This window comes from Strix aluco, chromosome 1 (genome assembly GCF_031877795.1).
Source record: "Strix aluco isolate bStrAlu1 chromosome 1, bStrAlu1.hap1, whole genome shotgun sequence".
Taxonomy (NCBI): Eukaryota; Metazoa; Chordata; class Aves; order Strigiformes; family Strigidae; genus Strix; species Strix aluco.
In genome coordinates this window covers 157,689,685-157,713,504 of record NC_133931.1, presented here as the reverse complement: position 1 = coordinate 157,713,504, position 23,820 = coordinate 157,689,685, and the positions used below count along the sequence as shown (strand labels likewise).

At 36.3% G+C, this 23,820-nt stretch overlaps 1 protein-coding gene across 49 annotated transcripts in view; it reads right to left on the bottom strand.

The window, feature by feature from the left end:
* CLASP2 (cytoplasmic linker associated protein 2) overlaps nt 1-23,820 on the bottom strand; it is a 154,067-nt gene that overhangs the window by 48,313 nt on the left and 81,934 nt on the right. For 16 of the 49 annotated variants that reach the window (XM_074841953.1, XM_074842032.1, XM_074841979.1 and 13 more), the window contains 13 exons: nt 22,547-22,639; nt 21,737-21,882; nt 20,174-20,309; nt 16,937-17,007; nt 14,898-14,957; nt 13,607-13,684; nt 12,829-12,996; nt 10,114-10,169; nt 8,836-9,006; nt 5,623-5,646; nt 2,781-2,798; nt 730-831; nt 569-595 (listed from right to left, as the gene is read on the bottom strand). In XM_074841953.1, coding sequence (XP_074698054.1) covers nt 569-595; nt 730-831; nt 2,781-2,798; nt 5,623-5,646; nt 8,836-9,006; nt 10,114-10,169; nt 12,829-12,996; nt 13,607-13,684; nt 14,898-14,957; nt 16,937-17,007; nt 20,174-20,309; nt 21,737-21,882; nt 22,547-22,639 — 1,150 coding nt within the window. The remainder of the gene's footprint in view (nt 1-568; nt 596-729; nt 832-2,780; nt 2,799-5,622; nt 5,647-8,835; nt 9,007-10,113; nt 10,170-12,828; nt 12,997-13,606; nt 13,685-14,897; nt 14,958-16,936; nt 17,008-20,173; nt 20,310-21,736; nt 21,883-22,546; nt 22,640-23,820) is intronic. The other 33 variants (XM_074841995.1, XM_074842059.1, XM_074842023.1 and 30 more) reach the window with 8 other exon arrangements.

Genomic DNA, 23,820 nt, shown 5'->3' with positions numbered 1-23,820 from the left:
GGTTCTCAACACACATAGAAAATTACTGTGGATTAGCTGACATACAGTAAATTGCTTGTTGTAACCCTTTAATTCAATAAAAGCTAAGTAACTGATTATAAAGTTAGGGTTCAGTATTTTTAGTCCGAACAGTTAAGTAAAGGTAACAGCTGTAATACGAAAAAAAAGAAGTATATACCCAAGAGCTAGAGTAGTGCCTAGCTTAAAATGAAAATAGGTATTTCTGGCTGAAAAATAAAGAGTTTTTGAAAAATAAAAAATTAGGTTTTGCAGGTAACACTAAGGACACCACTCAGTCTGCCCAGTCTTCTGTATTACTTGTCCATGTGTCATATGTAACTGACACAGAAGTTTACTGGTGTTTCGTGTTGGGGAGGTCAGAAAGGGGGGGAAAAGAATGTTGAGAAGTTATAATTGAAGACAGAATTTAAGGGTAGATTTCATTTCCTGTTACATTGTCTCATTTAATTGGCAAACTAAGACCTAACCTAGTGTTTTGTCCAGAGAAAAACAACATGAATTAGAAAAGCATGCAAATACCACTGACCCAAAACACTGAAAAAAATACCTTCATTTTTGTCTGGCGATGATGAACCTAAGGCACAGAACAACAACTCAGTATGTAGCTTTTTTTTAAAATTAACTTTGACTGTAGCCATTGGTCAATGAATATATGCTTAAGCATTTGGCCTCTTTATCAGGTATAACTGACAAACAGAAAATACATACGCTGAGACTGTGACACCACTTTGGTTCTACTTCGTCCTCTGGAATCTGTTTTAGAATTTCCAATACCAACAGAAGGTGTTGAAAGCTTAGTTCGTACACGACCTATAAAAGAAAAATGGCATTAAATCAGTTTTTCACACTAATGTAGAAAGCAAAGCATTAGTAGCATTTACTAATATTTTCTTAAGTTTCCATAGATAAAACTGAACCATAACGTAACTCAATTGGTGAAAATTCGCTTGGGATAATTAGTAGAAATTTGAACACCTTGAAAGACTTAATTAGTTGAGGAATCAAAATATTTCTCCTCTCATGCTATATATTTCAGAGAACAATTTACACATTATCATTTAAACACCCTGAACTAGCTAGCTTGTTCTTGCTTCCTACATAAATAGGTTGATTATGTTAAAAAAAAAAAAAGGAAGTTTATTAAATATACTAGGCAACACATATGCTAATATTGCTGTATTGGGTACAGTCTTCTCATGATTACTTGCAGTTGTAATGTTACTTTTGCTGTCATAAAACTATAAAAATTATGTTGACTATTTTTAGAATAGGGTTCTGAGGTTTCTTCCTAACTTCACTCCTCTTCTGAGAAAGCTAAATAGTAGCTTTCCTATTCCTGAAGACTCTACTGTTTTCCTGGCCACAGCCTATAGACTTTTAGAGGATTTCCCAAGCCTTTTACAGCATTTTGCAAAGACTAAGTACACTTAATTACTTCTCAGTGACAACATGATAGAAGGAAATACTATTCTCCTCAAGAGACAGAAGAACTGAGGAAGAGACAGATTAAACTGAGTATCTACAACTAAACCATCAGATTAACTTCTCTAGAATGTCAAACCATCTTGGTTTTGGGTTAAAACTTTCTGCATTATTAGCTACGTTCCTCGTAACATCCAGAGTATACAATGAAATTGCAAAAGAAAGGAAGATCCCAGTTGGATGAATTATAGGTAACTGAAACATTATTCATAGTGTTGTGGATTACATGTCCTAAAACAACCTCTCAAACAACAGAAAAATTAAACAAAACCAAAAATCATGCTAATTGTAATTCTTATAAATTGCAAGAACAAAACCCAAAAAGCTTGTACAGGGTGGATCTAGCTCAACAAGTAATCCACAAACAGTGTAATTAAAATATTTCCTTGACATGTAGAGTCAGTATTTGACCCAGAAGAATTAGGTACACAGACTGTTATTTAGTTCTAGCCTCTTTAGGCTTTCCACAGCAGAATTTGGAGACCAACCAAGTTAATATTATTCATCCAAGTAGAGGGAATAGCCATAGATGAGAGTCTATAAGAAGAGAATCAGGATAAAGGAGGTTATTCACTAAACTATCAGAAAACAATATGATAGCAAGAACGGTTAGATTAACTAGTCCAAACTCTACTAGTTATCCCCGTGCAATGGCAATGTTTTCCCACTGAGTGCTGTGAGACTGCAAGGCATGTAACTGCGTTCAGAATTTGGCCCAAAAACTTAGGAATACAGAGTGCCACTACTTCAAAAACTATGTTCAATTATCGCTTGGAAGCTGGTTTGATTTTATCAAAGTAAAAAAAACAGTCTGTATTTGTGAAGCAAATTGACTGTTAACTCACTTGGAGTCTCTACATCCATTCTCTTAACGACAGGTTTAAAAGTTAATAGCGTATTGAAAATTAATTCCCAAGTCTCCGATAGATGAGTAATAGTAGCACCTGCTTCCCAGAGCATGAACACATTTGATGAAATACTCTGTGACAAAATTTGCTTTAAAAAACAAATGCAAAATAATAAAGCTCCTATATTTACACACTAAAAATGTTAAGCAATGACACTTCTACTGCAGATGAGTACTTGAGAATTAAAATAAAAGCAAAAGAATTTAAAAAAATACTACATGACAACCAAGTATTAGATGCATAAGCTATCTGGAGTTATGAACCTCCACAAAGCCCCATAAAGACCACATTCTACTTTTAAAGCTTAATTCGTATCCATGAGAAAATGAAGCTGAAAATATTAGCTATTCTAACAAAATATTTTCTTACCATCTTCAGAAGCTGTTCCTAAACAGAAAAAATAATAAAATACATGATATTCCAAACAATACTGTGTCTCTCCAATTCCTTTTTGAGATTAATCTTATGAATCTTGACAAATTTCATGCAGTCAGGAGGTCTAAAGCTTTTGTGTTGCAACTCCATTATTGAACTGAAGCAAAATTATCAAGAAACATCCATACTATACTGTTCATGCTTTACAAGAACATAATATATAGCACTGCCTTCCAAAACTTGTTACAAAACCACCAAAAAAATAAACCAAACCAAAAACCACTATGTGGTAAGTCAGCAAAATGACATGTACAGACCAAAACAGACATTAAAAATATTTTAGTGCAAGCTCTTCTGAAAATATAAAACATACTGTTATAAATTATCTCTGAGCAAAACATAAGGACAGTGTTTCCCAGGATGGACAGTGATAATTTCATAGGAACTGCCAACAAGGAGGATTTCTCTGAATTTAATCCATGATTACTCTGAAGAGCTACATGCACAAGATCAGGTTTTGCCCAGAGAAGTGGAAGTAATATGAGCTTGCTGAAACCAGATCACACTTGAACAAGTATGCCAAGCTTAACAAGGCTTAATTATGACAAAATGAGAGTCAAGACAAATCTTTTTACTGTCATCAGTACCTAGAATTGATGGGAAGCTATCTAAACCACAGTCCTTCCTCTCTCTAAGTTTCTTTGAAACAAATCTGACTATGGACTATCTACTAAATATGTACTAGTAGTGATAAAAATGTTAAATGCCTCAAAAAAATCAAAGGGTATTCCAATTTTGTTTTCAGACTGCTATTTCTGCCTTATAAGAGAACTACAATCATTAAAGCGTCTGTTAGTGTCTTTAGCTAGCCTGAACTTAACTTTCTCAGCAAATCTGGCTACGGCTTCCTCATATTACACTATCTTCAAGGCACTATTTTTAAAAACTCCCTCTAAAAAACTAATTCAGTGTAAACTGCAACGCTTCCTCACAAAAATCAGTTACAGTAATATGTATGTAGGAGTGCTTTGAAGTTTTCCAGATCAAATTTGCCAGACTGTATAAAAAAACCCCAAACCCTAAAATCCAGCATTCTTTCAGAGCTAGATCTTAGGCAACACCTAAGACAGGCTAACAGCTAGCTGCACCTAAAAGGGATGGTTCTGCTGCTCCTTCCTCTCCACCCTTGTGCTACCACCTGGTTTGGCTGGCTAAAGGCTCACTGTCAGCTCCAAAAACTAAATAATAAAATATTATTCACTTTTGTTTCATGAAATCAGTTTTCTGGAGTTTGTTCACCTACAGTGATTGATAATGGAGTATTATAAGGTAATGGTGAAAGAAGTATTAAAAACATGTGGCCAAGATTAGCGGGAAGAGGAAAAACGATTAGTAGTTCCTCCTGGTGGTGGTTACATCAGAGCAGGCGTATCATACATCTACAGCTGGAGAGCTGTTCACTCTGAGAGTTCACTCTGTCTTGCACGCCATCCATACAGATATCCTCTACAAAAAGCCCCTCTTATTCTTATCAACTGTGCAGCACTTTTCCTACCTTTTTTAAACAGTTGTGTGGGACAGCAGTAGTTGTGACTAGTGGTCTGAACAAAAGAAAAAGCCTGTACACTTGGCCCTAAGAACTGTTATTGCTGGTAATAATGTGCAAAAGCTCAAGACTGTTTAGCACAGATAGCTATAAATAAATCCTATTATATGCCACCTAAGTAAATCTGATATGGAAATAAGTGAGACAGACACTACTACCTTGTACAAACTTCCCTCATTTTGTTAAAGAAGGCTTGCCATCTGCACTACTCAGAAATGGCTCAAATTCCTCCAGAAAGTATGTTTCATGAAACTGGTTATCTGTACTTTAAAATGATTCAGAATTCTGGGTTTCAGAGATCTACCTTCTTACTGTTTTAATTTCTATTAATAATATCACCTGCTGTGCTTTAAGTAAACTACTCATCCTTTGAAACATGTACTGTTATTAAACACATGTGACGAGTTATTAACTAAGTAGCAAACAACTGACTTGTTAAGTGTTCCCCAGCAATAAATTATAACTAGAATTATCATTCACCAGGCTGGGACTCTGTCACTTTATTATATGGGAAGCATTACTTACACCTGAAACGGACAACTGCTGTGAGAACCCTGATTCTCAACTGCTTTGCAGTTATAAAAATGTATGACAACTGCCTCCATGTGTTTAATACAGTGAATTAAGAAAAAGTAAGCACTAAAACTTAGCTGGTATACTTGGTAAGCTATTTTACCAGGCAGGTCCTTCTTAACAAACTATTCTTTATGAGAGTTACATTGTATTAGAGGATTTACAGGCGCTTAAAATTATGTGACTAGACTAGATTTTGATAAAGTACTTTTGAAAGAAAATTATTATTTTTTTTTTTTAAAATCCTTAAGAATATGGTCAAGCATCTTCTACTCTCCCACTGCTGTTCTGCCAAGAAGTCAAAAACTTTGACTTTATGGGTAAAACTATGAAATATGATGGAACTAGAGCTAGTTAAAAAAAGCATGTATTGACTACAGAATTGGTCTGTAATTTAATAGAACTTTTTTTAAAAAAACAGGAGTAACATCCAATTTCTGATAAAGTTTCTGTTGCAGATAGACCAATCATCAAAAACACTGACAAATACAGCAACAACACAACACATATATTAAGACATCAAGATTACATAGGGGTTAAAGAAAACAGCACAGTATTTTGTTAATGAACAAATATATTAAACAGCAATAACTTTACATAAAAGACACTTTATTAAAAACTTAATAGAATTAGAGGACAGACTAAACAATTTCTTACCATCCATCTTGTCAGAAGTATCCTCTTTGTTGAAAAAGCAGGCAAAGAAACATGGAAAACTTAGTGTGTTAGAATAAAGGTGTTCACAGCAGTCATAAAACATTAATTAAGGAAAATCCATTAATATTAAATACAGCAGACACGTTTATCTAATTCATGCATGTCTAAGCTACCTTAAGTAAAGCTGGCTTCTACTCAGTCCAAGGTACAAAATTACATAACAGAGTACAAGTACTGTACAGGGATGCTGAATCTCTCCGTATTACCCAGATTTGAGCAAACCCTTACAGTAAACCATATATAAACTGCTTCATGCTTAGTAACAACAGTTGCTGAAGCACCAGTACGTATTTATATCATTACTGAACCACAGTATTTCTATTTCTTATGAAATTTGCTATTGAGCATGAAGCCCCACCTGGGGTAAGGGACAAGAGGGAAAAAGACGTAAGAGTAAGACAGGACAAATGGGAGAAAGTTCCACTCTGGTTTAAAAGCATTAAAGATTTACCAGTTCAGCTGGAAGGTAGTACATGCATATTACAACAGTAACAATCAAAATTCAAACATTTAGCATGAGACATATAATTATAGCTTAAGTCTCCTCAAAAAGGACATTAATAGTTAAGGATGTCAAAGGCAGTCAACATTTCAAACAACTAAAGTAGAAAATGTCCTCATGCTTCTAGAACAGTCTTTAAAAAAACCCAAACATACATAAGCAAGCAAGAGTTCTTCTATTAATAATAAAAAGGGAAGAGCTGGGTGGAGACAATTATAGATTACTATGCTCATGAACTTGTGGTCCTCTGAGACTCTAAATTTGGCAGCTGTTTAAGCAAAAGGTGGATTCTTCTCTGAGTAAGGGTGAAAATGAAAATAAATTCAAGCTCCAGAGAAGACAATGTTATTTATTTTGGTATTGACTGCCACACCTGAGGTGGTGTGGAAAGCATTATGGAAAAACAGTAACATTTTCTCGGCATTTTAGTACCATGGTCAGCATTATCTTGACAATTCTGTCAGTTAAGCTGCCATATTTGGATTTATTATAAGCACCACCCTTCAAATGAACAGAGGGGAGAAGTTTACAAATTAGCCCACTTTCTAAAACATGGCACTTGCTTGGACTCACACTCTGTTCATTTTAAGGTTACCTTTTGAAAACTAAGAGCAAACAATATTTTGAGTGGATTCCATGGTTAATCCACAGCCAAACACAGAACAGTCACACACTCTGCACAGGTAAGAGGGGACAGGTATGTGTCATTTCAATTACCTTACCACTATTAAAAAACTGTTAGGTCAATAAGCCCAGATCAATCAAGCAGTACTGCCTTTGTGCAACTGTAAACAAATCTCGGTCTCCTTCACTATCACTGCCTTATACCATCTGTAATAGGATTTGACTTTATGTGGCTAGTATCACATTATTTTGCCATTTCAAACCACCACTGCATTCTTCTCCACAACTGATTTTATCTGCTAGCAAGGCAACACTTTTCAGATACTCAAATTCTTCAAAATATGACCTGGACTTACTTCCTATTTATTCCTCTCACCCACCCCCACTCACCAAATCTATAAACTACAAAAGAGAATAAGCTTTTTCTTTATTTCTGTTATTTTGCTGCATAAAAGCACCACTATTTACTTCTCTGAAAACCTCTGTGCCCTTCTCAATCCTTGCTTACAAAATTCTGGGCATGAATCACGTATTGCTTAAAACGTCCTGAAAACAAATCAATACCCCAACCAAGAGCTAATTTCCTGTCAAACTCTGAAGACCAAAGCCATCTCTTAATTTCAGCAATATGAAGATGATAAATTAACAGAGAGATATTTCTCTGTTTCCTGTTTGACATTTTTTTCCTTCTACCACCGTGCTCTGTGTCACTTCCACTTCTCACAACAGCTGAAGTCCAGCTTTGTCTGAGATTCAGAGTATGTCTTGTTGCACACCAGGCAACAATCTGATCTTGGAGAATAATCATACCACCTATTTCAGGCTTTCAGGCATTAAGTTAGGAGGAACTGAGAATTCCTCAAGCAATAACCACAAGCATATCTTCTCCACCGAGCAAACTGAGCAGCCTAACTTCGGTGTCCGCCTGCTTCCCAGCAGGTTCTCCGATTCCCCCTCTGTGGGCACTAGAGGGAGCCCACACCCGAAATTACTATTTCAAGTAGTAAGTGTTCCTTTCTGTCAGCACTGATCACACTCATGAACTTAATCCTGAAACCAAGGGTGTTCAAAGTATTTCAAGTAGGCCCCGATGACAAAAGAATCAACTCATTTAGAATAGTTTTTAACTTAAATTTTAATTTAAAAAAGCACAACCAAAAACTTTGAAAACCGTAGCCCAAGTGCATCCTAACACCTCTGCAAACACAACATCTGCACCTTTGGGATCAACTCTGGCAACACTGACATTAGGAGATGCCTCCTTGGTGATCTGGCTGGCATCTCTAGCTGAGATGAAAAACCTAACAGGTTTGTGAACACTGAACCTCACTGCCCCCATTGCTACCCCTACAGCATGGAGAACCTAAAAAGAACAAAAACATGCCCATCTTCTTTTACTTTCACCACTTAGTGGAGGTTCTAGCATCTACCACCACCACTATCCAACACTTTTCTGCACTCTTATCATCTGTAGCAATTTCTGTATCTAACAGCAAGTATTCCCACCAATGAAGACTGCCACCTAGATAAAAACATACACATAGTTCCATCAACGTGCTTAGGAAGAGATCTGGGAAATCAATGCTGTGTATTATTGTGTAAAACACTTCTGTATTACTTCAAGAACCCACTACTTACTGCCAGGATGTCTCTTTAGCTGATTATTTTACAACAATGCTAAAGAGCTGAGAAAAATGGAAAATCAAGAGTCCTAACACTCACTTCCCTACTACTTCTAGGAACAAAAGCCATTATCTCCATCTGCTATTAAGTGAAGGTTCTGCTCCTTCCAATACTTAATATTAATTCCAGCTTAACACATTTGAAGAGCATCGGCATTCTTCTAGCACAAGAAAAATAAAACATCAGGCAGAATTGGTAACTTACGTCAGAACACCTGCTCTTTTGCAATACTCAATACTACTAAAAATGGCAACAATTTTTCAAATGTAGAAGTATCTTCCTGTAACTTTTTGATCAAAAGCCTCAAAAAATATTTCAGAGTATTGTCAAGATGTTTCCCTTACCTAGCGAAGCGTAAGATCCTGGAGGCAGACCAGCTGCTGACAAGCGCCCAGCTCCAGCTGTCTGTCCAGCAGCATGGCGGGCCTTTGCCCCCGCGGCAGCGTTGACATCGATGTCGCTGCGAGACCTTTGCAGAGTTCCTGGGCTTGGAACACTCTTGCTGCTGCCTGAAACTAGCAAAAGGTATAATTAGAAAGTAAGTTGATAAGGACTAAAAATAATTATATTTAAAAGGTTAACATTTTCTACTACTGCAGCATACTTGCAAAAAGTACAGAAAATGATGTAAAAAAGTGTAAGTCAAGTAAAGTATTACTGAGGTTAAGAAGCAAACTAGACCTGGTGTTAACATGAAACTCAGCCAAAGAACAGTTTATTTTACAGTTTCATTTTATCTTCATTCAGCATGAAATTTTAGCATTACTACAAACTCCCACCTTAGTCCAAATTATGTAATTCTGAACATTTAAGTGGTTTATTACATTACTGAATGCTTCACAAACTTAAGGAAATTCACAGCATCCCTTGTGATATGGAGGGAAGATAATATTTCCATACTTAAGCTAAGATAAAGCCACAGGCAAGCTGAATGCGTACCTTAAATTACTTTAGAGTCTAATCTTTTGTAAAGGATTTTTGTATTCACCTCCTATTATTTACTGAATATTAACTATTTGCTTCAGTTAATTTTAACCATCGATTTGTGTCTTCAAAACTTGACTCCCCCTTAACGCTTTCAGTATCCAGAAAACAAGCACTCTCAATTACAAAGACATTATGTGAAAAGAGAACAAAGATATCAAGTTCTGAAAACACAAGGCAACATTTAACTCTTTGAATTACAAATTTGGGGGTTTTGTTTTTTTTATAAAGAGCAGAAGCCAGTGGGAATAGAGCAGAAGTACAATGAGTCATTAATTTCCAACTGCCATAAACCTAATAATCATGAATAGACCATGGAATAATATTTTGTTTCTTTAAGGGTGACCGTTCCATGACAAAACTTCAAGACAGATGATCAATTAACAGTACCAATACATAGCAAATTATGTCTTATACTTGCAACAACAAAAAATACATAACATGTGAAGTGAGTACGAGGCAATCTTAACTCCAGGTGCGGTCTGTAACGACACATGCCACTATTCAACTTGGAAACAGGGTAAATGATTAAGATAGTACAATTTTAAGCTGCATTTAAAAGTTTTAATTCAAAGATAATAATAATTAATTAATAAAGAACAATAACTGTACACTGCACTACATTGCAACCACCTTACCTCTGCCTGCAAGGCTTGCTGCGCTGGCTGCAGACCATTTAGAAGATAGAGGCCGACTGAAAAAAACAAAAAGTCAATAAACTCGGTAAGTCAGTCTCATGTATCAGATCCAAAAGGCAACAATAAAAGAGGGGGGGGGGGGGAAATCTTCCTTTCTTTTCTCCCCTTCAACTTCCTCAGCATATTTTAGATAAATATATTAAGTACAAAACTATATGGAAAACACGACTCATCTTATCTTTTATATTTTATAAAATTTTATCTTCATCACAAAGCATTAATCCTTTGGTTACCAATAGGCACACTTTGCTAACACGAAGTTCAGGCATTCTGGGCTTGGTCACAGAAACATTTAAGGTGGTCAGTACAATGTTTTAAACACAGGGCTGATCTTATAAATCAGCTGTCAAACAAAAATAGTGAGAGCTACAAAAAAAGCTTGATTTATGAAAGAAATTATGTTAAGTGGTATCTGCAGTAACAAAAACAACAGGTGTACAACTCATAAGCCTCCTCCAGTCCTGTATCTCCCAAGAATCGAGTTACAAATTAAAAAGGAAAATGCTGTAACTTCCAAGCAGCTAGACTGAATTTCCCCTGTCTGAATGTTAGAGGCTCCCGCAATTTATAAAAGGAGAAAAATCCCATGTCTTCTCTATGTTTTCTCTACATTTACCTTTACTCTTACTGCAAAAATGAGTAGTTGCTGAAGCAAAATCTTTCTGTCCTACTCAAGTTTAACTGTAAGCCCTTCCTTCTGCCTGGTGCAGGAGGATGAAATGCAGAGGGACCAGGGAAAAGCAAAAGACTAGTAGAAGGTGGCATGATACTTTATTCATCAATTCACATCTAGCCATCTAAATACTTATCTGACTGGGAAGATTTCTATTCGCCGAAATGGTTGACTATTTCATCAATAGATAAATTACAACCTGAGTCTAGAGTCTCAGCTTTAGTAAAAATAATCCCTAATTTTAAATCAAAAAGCAGAGAGAAAAGAGATGCCTTATACTCTGTATATATATCTGAGTTATATCTCAGGTGCTCAATGATAATATAGAGGTCAGCACTGTCACCTAACTCCTCAGAAAAGATCATACATTTGCAGCTTATTATGAATAATACCTGCTTTTCTGACATTACTAACTAGTGTTTTGGAGGTATTTTGCTCCAAGTAGGCCAGTGAGGCCAAGGTAGAGCTCCTGGGTGCATCCTGGGTGCTCCAAACAGAAGGCCTGGAGAACTGTCAAAATCTATTGCAACTGACATTTCATTTAAGCAGTTTCATATAGGTAGGCACAAGTCACCACATTTCTCTCATTCCACCACCCTCTTTAAATAAAACCATTTTTGATCAACTATCTATACGAGCTATAAATTCAGAGGGTCAAAAATCATGGAGGATCAGACTTCTAGGAAAACCACACCCGTATTTCCTAAATTAATCTACAGAGGGAGAACTCTGCATCTCTACTTAGAAACCAGAAGATAATTTTAGGTAACACAGGGAAAATAACATGCATCTAAATGCAAAATTAGTGAAAAATCAATTTAAAATTAATTAATTTCCAATATCATGACCTCTTCTGTTCATCTCTTATTTCACTCCTCCCTTTCTGTACTGTAGTACTTAGATATCTTGCAATACAGGAAGTAACACTTGAGGATTTAAGAGTTTTTTAAGATTCTGATTTCTCTGTAATTTAGTTTTTAACATTTTATTACTAGCAACTCATCAACAGCATTCTGATTTTCAGACAGGGAATATAGACTGATTTAAACAAGAGTAATTAATCTTTGAATAGATATTTGTTTGTGGAAAATGAAGTGTTAGCAATAACCTACGTTAGACAATTATTTTTAAGATGTTTTTTATAATTACAAGAATCACAGGAAAGATAAGCCTCTGGTATTTAAGGCAGCAGCCAAACAAAGAGAAAAATATTAACTTCCAATATGCTGGAAGAAGGCTTTGCTTTTTGAGTCAAAAGTGAGCAGACAAGTTCTCTGGCTTTAGAAATTAAGCATCTGAACTGAAATCTTAACAGGTTTAAATACTCTGAGGAAGCTTTCTAGAATTTAAAGGAAAAAGTCACCACATACTACTACTACTATTTTAGATTTCTACTAAGAAGCCAGTAAATTTCCTTTGCTGTGGTATCTAAGGAAACTTTAATCTCTTCAGCTCAAGATTGTCTATACATTTTAATACACCACTGACTGCAGCACAGACCCACCCTCTAGTAATTAGCATAGCTGCAAACTACTGCTAATACATATTCAATACTGTGAAAAAACCCATCTCCAATCTGAATGAATCTCACTGTTGATGTCTCCTCCTCATACTTCCCCGTGAAAAGGGATAAAAAACCAGAGTAACATCACTATTTCTTTCCTAGACTTGCTCATGGCACCAGAATGCTGCACATCAATATGTGAACCTTGAAGATACTCTGCTCTAACAGAGGCCTTTAAGGAATAAAAATATGAATAAGAACAGCCTGCTAAAATGCAGTTAATGACTGCCCTTATTTTTCACCTTGCTGGGGAAATAGCGTCATATAGCAAAACACAACAAAAGATTTTTTTAATTAAAAGAATTAAAACTGACAAAATACAACTGCATCTTTTCTGTACACCACAGAAGTCTGGCTCATTTGTTTTTTGAGTAACAGTTTTTATTTATAGGCTCAGAAACAGTTAAGTGATCCTTACTTGAGGCTCTCCTGTGAGCTGGAGGATGACCTGTCTGACTGAGGAAGAGATGCAATGCTTCCAGAATTCTTCAAGTAGGTCTGGAGGCTTCTTTGATAGGGCGGCTCAAGAGAGTTGTACAGAGTCTCAGCTTCACTGGGAAAGTGATTTCTAAGACCCAGATAAGCCCTGCAAAGTAAGAGAATAACCACATGTAATTGCTCTATATTGTCTTTGAAGTGTGGAGTCAGGAATTAAAGATTACAGAATCAACCATTCCGTAGTGGGGAGGAAGGGAAAGGAACTCAGACTGAAAATAAGTTATTCATACAATGCTGCTCACCAAATCATAAAAGAAACTAGCTACATTGACTGGATTTATCTTTTCAAAATAACTTACATCTATCTTCTGAAATTCTCACATTAGCTTACTGATTCTGTGGGGAAGCAAGAGAAATTCTTTTCTGGTCTACTCACTAGTCAAAATGCTGCAGTTGTTTAATGACTTAATTAAGGGGCAGGAAAAAAATGATTATGCAGCAATATCGACCTTTATGACGCCTGTTTCAGTAGAATACTCAAATGCTGCACAACAGTATTAATTGCCCCAACTTTCAGAATGTGTCTTTTGCAAATGAAACTAGATTTCAATTCAGGACTTCGAGAGCAGAAACATGAATTTTTAACCTAACTTGTGTCCTCTTCTTCAGCCACAGTTAGCCACTCACCTCCCATTAGAGCCTTCCATTGCTCATGTAAAACATAAAATTTTTCAGAGCAAAATGTAGTCAAAACTCACTTTCTTGCCTCCACTCTTGCTTCTGCATCAGCATCATGAATGCCCTTCTTGATTGTTTCAACCAAGACAGCTGCATGCCTAGAAGAAAGACATTCTTCATGCTATTTTGCTACTCCAAATTCTATTTTAAGTAGTAAAGTTTTACACTTGAATTAACATTTAAGTAAAAACCAGCTGAGATAGTAGTTCTTTCTAAGACATGAAGTAAACAAACGCTTAAGCACACTGATGACAGAACTGCACCTTCTGTAAAGGTTTAGGTAAGATTCCTCCTTCAATCTAAAAGAATTATCATCTACTTTTCAGACATACATCCACCTATCACACTTAAAAAGTTACTTAAAAATACCTTTATTAAGACACGTACTTTCCTGAAATGGGAAAACTATTTCCCCTACTATATTAATAGTAAGAAAAAGGAAAAAGTTAAGATTAGTAAGTCTGCTTTCCTGGAAATTCACCTTTGAAAGCTTTTGGTGTATGAGTTCTAAACCTCAACACATGTTCAAAGAACAGCAAAGTGCCCATCAGAACAACCAAAAATTGTGATGATAAACAGGTTTTAATTCAAGACATGTTTGGGGTTTTGTTTTTCGGGTGTTTTATTTTTTTTTGGGGGGGGGTGGGGTGGGGTGGGGTGTTTGTTAGGGGTTTTTTTTAAATACACGCATACACATTCTGACATAAATCAAGTGATCTCTCCATTCCTGCCTTTCTCAGAAGCACCTTGAAGGTCTGAAAGGTGACTATGGAGTTGGATGAACTCTGAAAAGCCCTCTCTGAAGGCCCTGTAGACCCTTTTGCTTTTACTCTGTGCTTACAGTATACATTCTGCAGAGATGATTGTACTATTCTCCTATCTACCTGGAGAAGCTACAGTGGGTTCCTAATTATTACAGAGCTCCAGCCTAATCCCACTTGCCCTCTTTTATGGCAAACACACAAATTCCTCCTTTCAGGAGAAAAGACAGATGCTCACCTGTGCATCCTTGCTGCACAGGACACATGATATAAGTGAAACTGAGAAAGCATGGTACATGCATTGCTCACAGGTGGTACAGGAGAAGAGGCAGAGGGTGAGGAGGCAACACGAAGTCAAGGCTGGAGGACACAGCTCTCCTCCCTGGCACCTGAACAAGGCAGATAACCTGCTGTGCTAGAAAGGTGGTCTATGCTAGAAAGGCTGGCCAACACTGAACAACATAGTTCAACTGAAAGATTCAATGAAAAGATTTCTGTCTCAATATTCAGTAGTAGTTTATTCTTGGGGAAGAAGTATACTGGCCCGTACCTTTCCAACGAATGTGTTTGCCACTCTTGTAACAACAGGTCTAAAAATTCAAAGGAGCGCCTAAAAAGACACAACAGAAAGTTATAATTAATACTCATTTCTCTAATGCGCTTGTGTAATAAACAGTAACTTTATTCTTTCTCCCTGAGGGAAACCAATACATAAAAGTATGTTTTATCTGTCAAACAAGGACATTGGTCACCTTATTGCAAAGTTAACATATTCTGTATAGAAAACAAACATGCAGGCTAGCTAATCCTAAAGTTCAAAGAAATAGATGTGGTTCAATTAATCACCTGTTGCTCAAGTCATGCTATTACACATATGCTACATTAGTTTTATTAGCCCCAAAATAACATATAAAAATCCATAAAGTTTAAAAATTGTACAAAGTAGAAAATCTTAATATTAAAAAAAAAATCAATACTTTAAAAATTCAGCTATTAAGTCACAACATAGTATTTATATGGCAGTGTACTTCTGTGCCAAACACTATGCCCATTTCTTCATCTATCTTTACTAAGCATGTAGCATAAAGGAAAACACGAGACCATTAGCACAGGGCTCTGCATTCAGAAAGCACACCTGAAGATGTGCTGGCATAGTAAAACTAAGTTATGTACCCATATTCATTATTAATGTGGAATTCTTGTCAATTTAGCAGACAGCCATTAGCAAAATGCATACTTTAAAATATGTCTGAAGCTAGATCCTGGTGAACAAATCGAAGTGACATGGATTAGGAAGGTGTAGGTAACAAGTCTTCAAAAAGGTAGTGGAGTCTACTGCCTGGAATGATTACTTTTTCTCATTATGTTGCATCTTTGACCTGTTCTGGAGGGGCAGATTTCATTTTTGTTCTGCCCAAAGCCTTTGGACACCTACATGGTATGGCAAGAAACCCTGAAAGGCTTTTCACTATTATAACTGATCTAGTTTTTTTTTATACTTCCAAAGGAATGAAGTCAGTATGAAAACAATGCAATTTCAGCCACCTTCACTGATGTTCACTGGATTGTGAACTGCAGTACCAAAGCCACCTACAGTCTAGCGTTCCTCAGCAAAGCTGTGGTAAGTGGAGGCACTGAAGCCCTGTGAATTGTTTTGCAGTCAAACTAGAAGTTATGACAAGTCAGTATAATCTGGGTTGAGATAATACTCGCTTTGGATGCAAAGACAGCTTAGAGCAAATAGTTGAAATGCTCAAGCTATTTCTTGCATATACATAGCTGTATCACTTTCAGGCTAACATGGGTCCAGAAACAGCATTAACTGCTTTCTTGAGATTCTGTGCAGAAAATGACACTCTGTCAGAAACCAACTGATTTTGTCAAGAGCCAACCCAAGTGTTCAAGTATCATGTTCTTGGAAAAAGCAACATGCTGAAAATGCACCTCAGTTGTTAAACATGACACCACATTGATCCACCACGTCCTCTCTAAGGTAGCAGCCACTGTCTCAATCCCACAGTCCCCAGCATAGGAGGTTTATTATTCTGGGCACAGTATCAGACAGCTGAGCTCCATGCATTCACATCACACTGCACAAAAGTTACAAAGTCCTCCTGGCACTGAGAGCAAGGTGCTGGCACACGCTGCATGCAGTACATGGTAGCGCTTCGACAAGATGTAACCTCACCAGGCCCGGCCCAAGACGTACATATCTGTTTCATGTTCTCCCAATACCTGTGTTGCTTATTCTCATTAGACTGAGCAACATAGATTCAACTACAGCTTTTTTTCTTTCCTTCTGGTTTTAAATCAGAATGTACTTTTTCCAACAAGTGTTAGAAACATTTTACATTAGAATAAATTCTGCAGAAAGATACAGTGTATGTCCCCCAATATAGCAGAAAGTACCATTCCTCAATATCACCTGACCTAACTTTGCTGAAATTAATTTTTGTAATTTACTGAATAACAGTTTTGTGTATTCAGAGTTAATGGCCATAAATCTTCAAATATGCTTCTTTTCAACATATGATCATCATATTTAAATAAGCAACAGCTTTAATAATTCGCTATTTATAATGTACTCACCTTCTAACTGCAACTGATTTTGAGGTACAGTTGCTTGTTATTAAAGGTATGAGTCGTGGCACATGAGTATGCTTAAAGAAAGGACAAAGCAGTTAATGACAAAAGTATTCCTGAACTTGTACTATACTAATTAAGTCAAACAGAATTAGCAACATAATAAAAACTGCAATCCTTTAAAATACTTACGGAAACTAAATGTAGAATACTATTAAATAAGAGACTGCTGCTAGCACGTCAATTGATTAAACCTATTTTTTTTTCCAAAAGGTCAAGCAAAAAGCACTTCATATGCCATCAACAACCATGTCATGATATGCAATATTTAGCTGTCAGAAGTCACGTATGAAGGCTCAAACATAACTGTCTCCTCAAAGGAGTTGTAAGCTAATGTTACTTTAGTTTTGCCACAGACAAAAAAGCAATGGACATCGCAGTCTTAAAAATCAAGAGTTAGGGAGCAAAAAGTAAATCAGTAGATCTGAAACTATGGGCATTCTTTTAGGGATCAATATGGTTAGTACTACAAAGACTGAATTCCTTTTAATGTAAAGTATGTCAATAAAGTAATAAAAGCATTGACGTAGAAACACCTAATATCTTCATGGGAAAACAAACTATCATTTAAAGTGGGTAAGATAAACGGCATTAAATTCAAATGCAATACTTCAATTCAGAATTAAAGCAGTCTTATCCTAACTAATTGTAGGCACAAAGTATTAAAATTTTAATTCCAAGTAACATGGTTCAACAAATCCTTTTTCTGTTCATCCCTTTATTCCTTTCTTGATTAAATACAAAACGTAACTTCTAAAGCAGTCCCCAATACAGGGTGAAACTGTAGCATATTAAAAACCTGCTTAAAAAGTACATTACTAAACAATTCTTAGTATCCCATATATCATACTTTCTCCTTAGGTTATTGTTGCAGGACATAAACACACAGATCACCAAAAAAGCAGAGAGATAATTATCAGCTCTCAGAGTACTGCCAACCTCAGAATTAGGAGGGAATTAATCCAAAAATCTGGAAGAGCCTAACAGTTGCATTTGTTCACACTGATACACTTTTAAACGGGGTTTTAGTTTTTTTTTTTTTATGTTTTGCGTAGTTTCTAAATTGTAAAGTGGCACATGACTGCCAGAAAGAGAACAATAAACAATATCAGGGGAAAGAATAAAATCCTTTTACAGATGGAGAAACCTGTATGTTCCAAGCCTTTGGAGCTATTGACATTGTAATTTCTAGAAAGTGTATTGCAAAGGAATCGAAGTCTCAGGCTTGCTTTCATTCATTCATTCATTCAGCTTTAAGACTACACATTTCATCTGTTACCTCTTTGAAACTGTAACGATACATGCTTCCTCCCAATCCACCTTGCAGCTCAATTGCCCAACCCAAATCCCATCTCCCTCTGGAAAAGATTTTCTGCTACCATGCCTTCTCGTCATGTCATTCCCCCCCCCGCCTTTTTTTTTTTTTAAATTTGCTTCCTGATTTACTAAGAGTCAAGAAAGAGAAATCAGACTACAGTGGTAAGAACTATCTGGAGAAGAAATATGAAATCCAATAAAGGTGCAAAGATGACATGGAGCTCTTCAAGACCACTGGTATAATACATCCTCCCTCTTTTTTACGTAGACTCTCACAGCAATTACACACTAAAGCACCATGACCTGAATTGGCTGTCAGTGGATTCTGCTGGAAGTTTCTGAGCAAAACACTGACTACAAATGGCTTAGGCTCTAAACATTCCCTAAATATTCAACTGATCACACACTCCCTGATCAACTCTCATTTAGTCCAAAGAAGTGTGGGGCTGCACTTCGTTTGACTCTGGTATTACATTTCTTTGGTTTTCCACCAAAACACAAATTTTCTATCAGAACACCTTGCATAAGCCATTTACTGATTGGGTTTTTGAACACTATGGATAGGATTTTCTTGCTTCTAAGCCTCCACTGTAGTATCTTAAATTACAGCTAAGAATAACAGAAGTTTAAACAAAATCAGGGCAGCTACAGACAATGTGTAGGCTCGTCTCCAACTGAACTGAACCAATAAAGCCAATTTAATGTAATAGGTGGATTTTTATTTCATGCTGCTTTTCTGGTGCTTGATTTGGCTCCTATAAACAAGACAGGGTTAGTTTCTTACATGCCTGAGCTCGTCTAATACTACTGCAAATTATATTCTTCTCTTACAACTTCAATCACCCTTTTCAAGGTGCATTCCCTCCTCCACTCTCAAACTCTGTGTCATTAGCCATCTCACAGTACACTGTAAGAGTCTGGGGGAAAAATGCCACTGGATCTTAGCCCAAGTGCTGAGGCAAAGGTAATGCAGAAGTCTCAGAGCACATTCTCAGAGGCATAGGTAGACAAAGTACAGATTCCAAAACATGCTGAGGATGGCAGTAAAAGGTGTGATTAAACCACTTAGGCTTCCAACAACTTACAAAATTAAAACCACAGATGAGGCCATAGTGAACAGCAGTAAGCGCCTAGCACTAAGAACACCGCAGCTTTTAATGTAGAAACTACAGGCAACCTCCCACTTTTATGTGAAACACAAAAATATCAGTACAAGTCCCAAGAAAATAGCTAAGTATCTTGCCTCAGACACCAGTCAGTAGCAGATGCTTAAGGAACAGTCAATAAAAAGCAGTTAGCATACAGCATTTCCTTCTTCTGTATGCTACAGCTTTAAGAACTCAGCTTAGAAAGTTCTTAAACCCAAGGATTAAAATCTCCATTGGGCTTTTCTTGGATGAACTTGTGCTTTCGGAATTGATCCGCATATGTTCAGCCTCCTCAACATTTTATCATTAACTCTATGGTTCCATTTTTATTTTTTTTTTTTTTTGTAAAGAGGAATAGTTTTGTTTTGCTTTTTTTAAAAAAAATTCTTACTAGCTTCTTAACTACTAGCTTAACTTTGTCTTTTCCAAAAAGGCAGTTAAAAGCAGCTACCCTTTGAAATACACTTGCCTTTGTACCATTAACACATTACCAAAAAAATAATCAAAACAGACTTGCTTACCACACCTGTTCCTCCATCTTTAGTATGGCAATGCTGCCAGTTGGTTTCAATGATAAATAATATTTGCCCATCTGTGTGAAAAATTACTTCTCCCTTAAAGAATGATTTGCAGTCCTGTACTTCAGAATTGTTACTATCTCTGCTAAGAGCCACTACGTGAATATTCCAAGCAAGCAAAGTGAGAGAGGAACACCTACCCGAATAATGAATCTAATGGCTGCGCACCCAGAAGTTGCCATCACTTTGGCGCTGTTGGGAACCAGATTAAAAAGAGTAGGCACAATAGCTTCAGCGCCATGATCAAACTTGTTTCCCAGAACAGTTGAAAGATGGCTATTTAGAAAGAAGAAATAAAATTTGTTAACAAAAATTAATTTCTTAGTCTGAAAATAAGAAAGTTCACTAAACATTTTGAAGATTTATCTTTCCAAACAAAAGAATTCCTTTATTTCATGATTTCCAAGTCCTTGCCTTATTAGAAATACAGGATGAGTGGAACATTTTTGTTACTTAGCAGACACATTAAGAGGGTGAACACTAATAACTATTTCGTAACGAAAAACAAATACCCCAACTTGGAAGGCTGAAATTCTCATGTCCACATAAAGTATCATAGTATTTATGCTTTTTAGCACACTTTGAGAGTACACAAATCTAAAATCCTATGGAACTTATTGAGATTTTGTTCCTTTTGAATGCAAGTAAAAACTACTGCATTTATCATAATTAGCCAACCATAAAATTTGACTCTCTTGTTTTTTAAAGGTTGTGGTTTTGATTTTAACAAATATACAAAAATATACAACACACAGTAATTTAACTGTTCAGTGGTGACACCAAACGCTTCTTACATGCAGAAAGACTACATAAAAAGAATCTGCAGTCAGCATCAAATGACTCAAATATATCTAAGTTTTAGGGATCAAGAAAAATTCCAGGCTTTTAGGTCTAGATGAGGACATTTACACAGTACTTATACTCTACTCCTGACTTCATGTTAGGAAAGGTTAGCATTTTTTCTCAAAGCCTCAATTTCGCTGGCAAGGACAGCTGTATGCTCCAACAGGTCCCCATGGTCTGTTAAACTAGGAGACCAGAATAGCAAGGGTGAACTCTGGGGCCTATCTGTTCCACATGGCCACTAAAAAAATCAGTGGTTACATTAATGCCTTTCCAGACAAAAAAAAGCCACAGAAAACATGAAAGTGGGACAGATCGCTCTAGTGTACAAATAAGGCTTTCCCCCCTGCCCCTTGAATTTAATGAGAGTCCCCAAGATAAGGGTGAAGATCTTATTTCTGTTTAGCCATGGCTTCTAAAATTGTCATGGATGTGAAAGATACTACCTCACTGAAATGTGCAATGTTCAAACCACTACAGGGCAGCTCACTTCATTATTACAAATAGTCACAGTAAAGCCCTGTGCCAATCACCCAAGCGTAAGTGCTCCTAAGACTAGCACGATTACAGTACTACTTAACAGCAGTTTGTATTAACTTGCTCTAATTACTCAGCATAATGATGGTAACTTGTTCCTCGCATACAATCTGTCACAGGATTACCAACTACACGTATCGCCCAAGAGAACAAATTCCTTTAAGGGTTTCTTTTTCTCTTCAGATGCTGCCGTGACTCTTTATCAGTCATAGTGCACAGCAGTCCAACAAGATAATCTTTCCTGCAACACTGATAAAGCATCTTTAAGTCAAACTCATACTAAAATCTAGCAATGTACACAAACGCAGATAAACTATACTTACGCTACAGTAATGCATGCTTCTCTAACCACCTGGGATCTGAGATCCTTCGCCGACAGCTTGAAAGCACCATCCAACAACCGTAAATGCTGGAAAAATCCATCATACTGTGCAGCTCCAGCAACAAGCAACGACCGAACCTTCTTCAGCTAAAAAATTCAAGGCATTTAGTTTAGGACACTAACAATATGCATTTCAAAATAAAAAAGTAACAACGTAATTGCAAAAACATATACGGGCATATCTTTAAAGCGAAGCGTCATTTTGAAATATATGGCAATAATTTAAAAAAACCTGTAACAAAATTCTATTACTTGATTTCTAGAGCTAAAGTCTCACATCCCAGTCGACAAATATACAATGACATCATTTTGTTCACATACCTGTTTCCAAACACTCAGATGCCATAAACCTGATAACAAATATAAATGCTACATAGACACAAACATTTTAATCCTGCAAGTAAAACTTATCATAACCGCATATAGGAGGTACTAATGCTAGCAGTTTACTAGCAACATATGTAATTTTTACTAGAAGAATACATAATTTTGCATAAATGCCAACTGAGACATACATGACAGCTTTTAGAAAAGCTTTCACTTAAATGTCAGCAAAAATTTATTTCAGCTAATTTAAAATACTTGCTTCAATTTATATGGTATACAGAAATTAAAGGTTTAAAAATTAAAATGAAAATTTATTTGATTATCCAGAATGGAATTACTTTGAGAAAAAACATTTTAAAGTATCTAGCTGCCTGTGCTTTATGAAATACACCCACCCAAACCTGAAACCAGATAAAAAGTTTACCGCATTAGTTCGTTGATCCCAATCATGTTTGTCATCTGAGAGAATTTCCCTGATTTTGTTCAATGTTTCTTCAAGTTCTCGACTAGAATAGATCTGAAGCATTAAAAAAAAAAATCAGAAAATTTATATTGTTAATATCCCAGGTAAACTGATGAAGGAAAACAGCTTGAGCAGACTGAATATACAATTATAATTCTGATAATCTTGCCCCCAAAGTTCCAGACAACTGTGTTAAGAGGTATAAATGGGCATCTTAAGGCAAATCTTTGAGGATATCACCAAGTAGTGAATATTCATTAAAAGAAAAGCTGAAGAATCAACTTCTTCCTCAAGATTTCACCTTTCACTTGTGTGATGAGCTAATCACACCCAGAATTTCATTAACTCCATTTAAAAAGAAGTAATTCAAAACAAGCACAGGTTTTAGATAATCTGCTGCAATATTACTGCAATTCAACTTCATTTTCATACTCACTATTACACTGAAACTCAACCAACAGATTTTTAACCCGATGCAACTCTTTTGGAGCAGGGCCTCTCTTTCATATTACAAGAGTGCATGGCTCTGTGAGGACCTAACTGGGCTGCTAGTCAACAGTAAAATAAAAATTTGTCTGAAAAAAATAAATTAAAAGCTTCAATAGCTTCTGTATGTACTATTACTCCAAGACTATAATTTATTAACTTATGCACTCAGTAAATAAATGTAAGGAGCAGCCTCCAGTCGGAGTTCTTGTCTCACTACACAGTAACTCCAGCAAAATTGAAGCCTGACCAATCCAATCATGCATCCGTCACTCTTTGGTAATACATGAATTAACACATTTATTGATAACTGTACACGTACAACAAACAAGAAAATAAAAAAAGAATAGTAATGAAAATATATTATTAATGTCAGAAATAAACTGACTTCCCTTCCAGTCTCCTGGACATAAGCCATCGGATGATCTTTTCTGCTTCCACAGCATATGCAAAATTTAAAGGTTTTTTCTTCCTCAGACTGAGAACAAGTTGAAGAGGATATGAAGCAAACTACTAACCAGAAACTTGATCTGGCCAGTTTTTTCAAAAATGCATTATCAGCTAAAGATTTCCAATTTTTTGGATCCAAAGTTGTTTACATAAACACATCGGGCAAACTCAGTTGCCCATACACAGGCATCTGGTATATCTAAGATATTCACATGGGGGTGGCAGATACGATTCAGGACTTCAAGGACACTCATACCCTTCCAGAGTGAAAGCTGGAGGCCAGCATGGTAACTTCTATA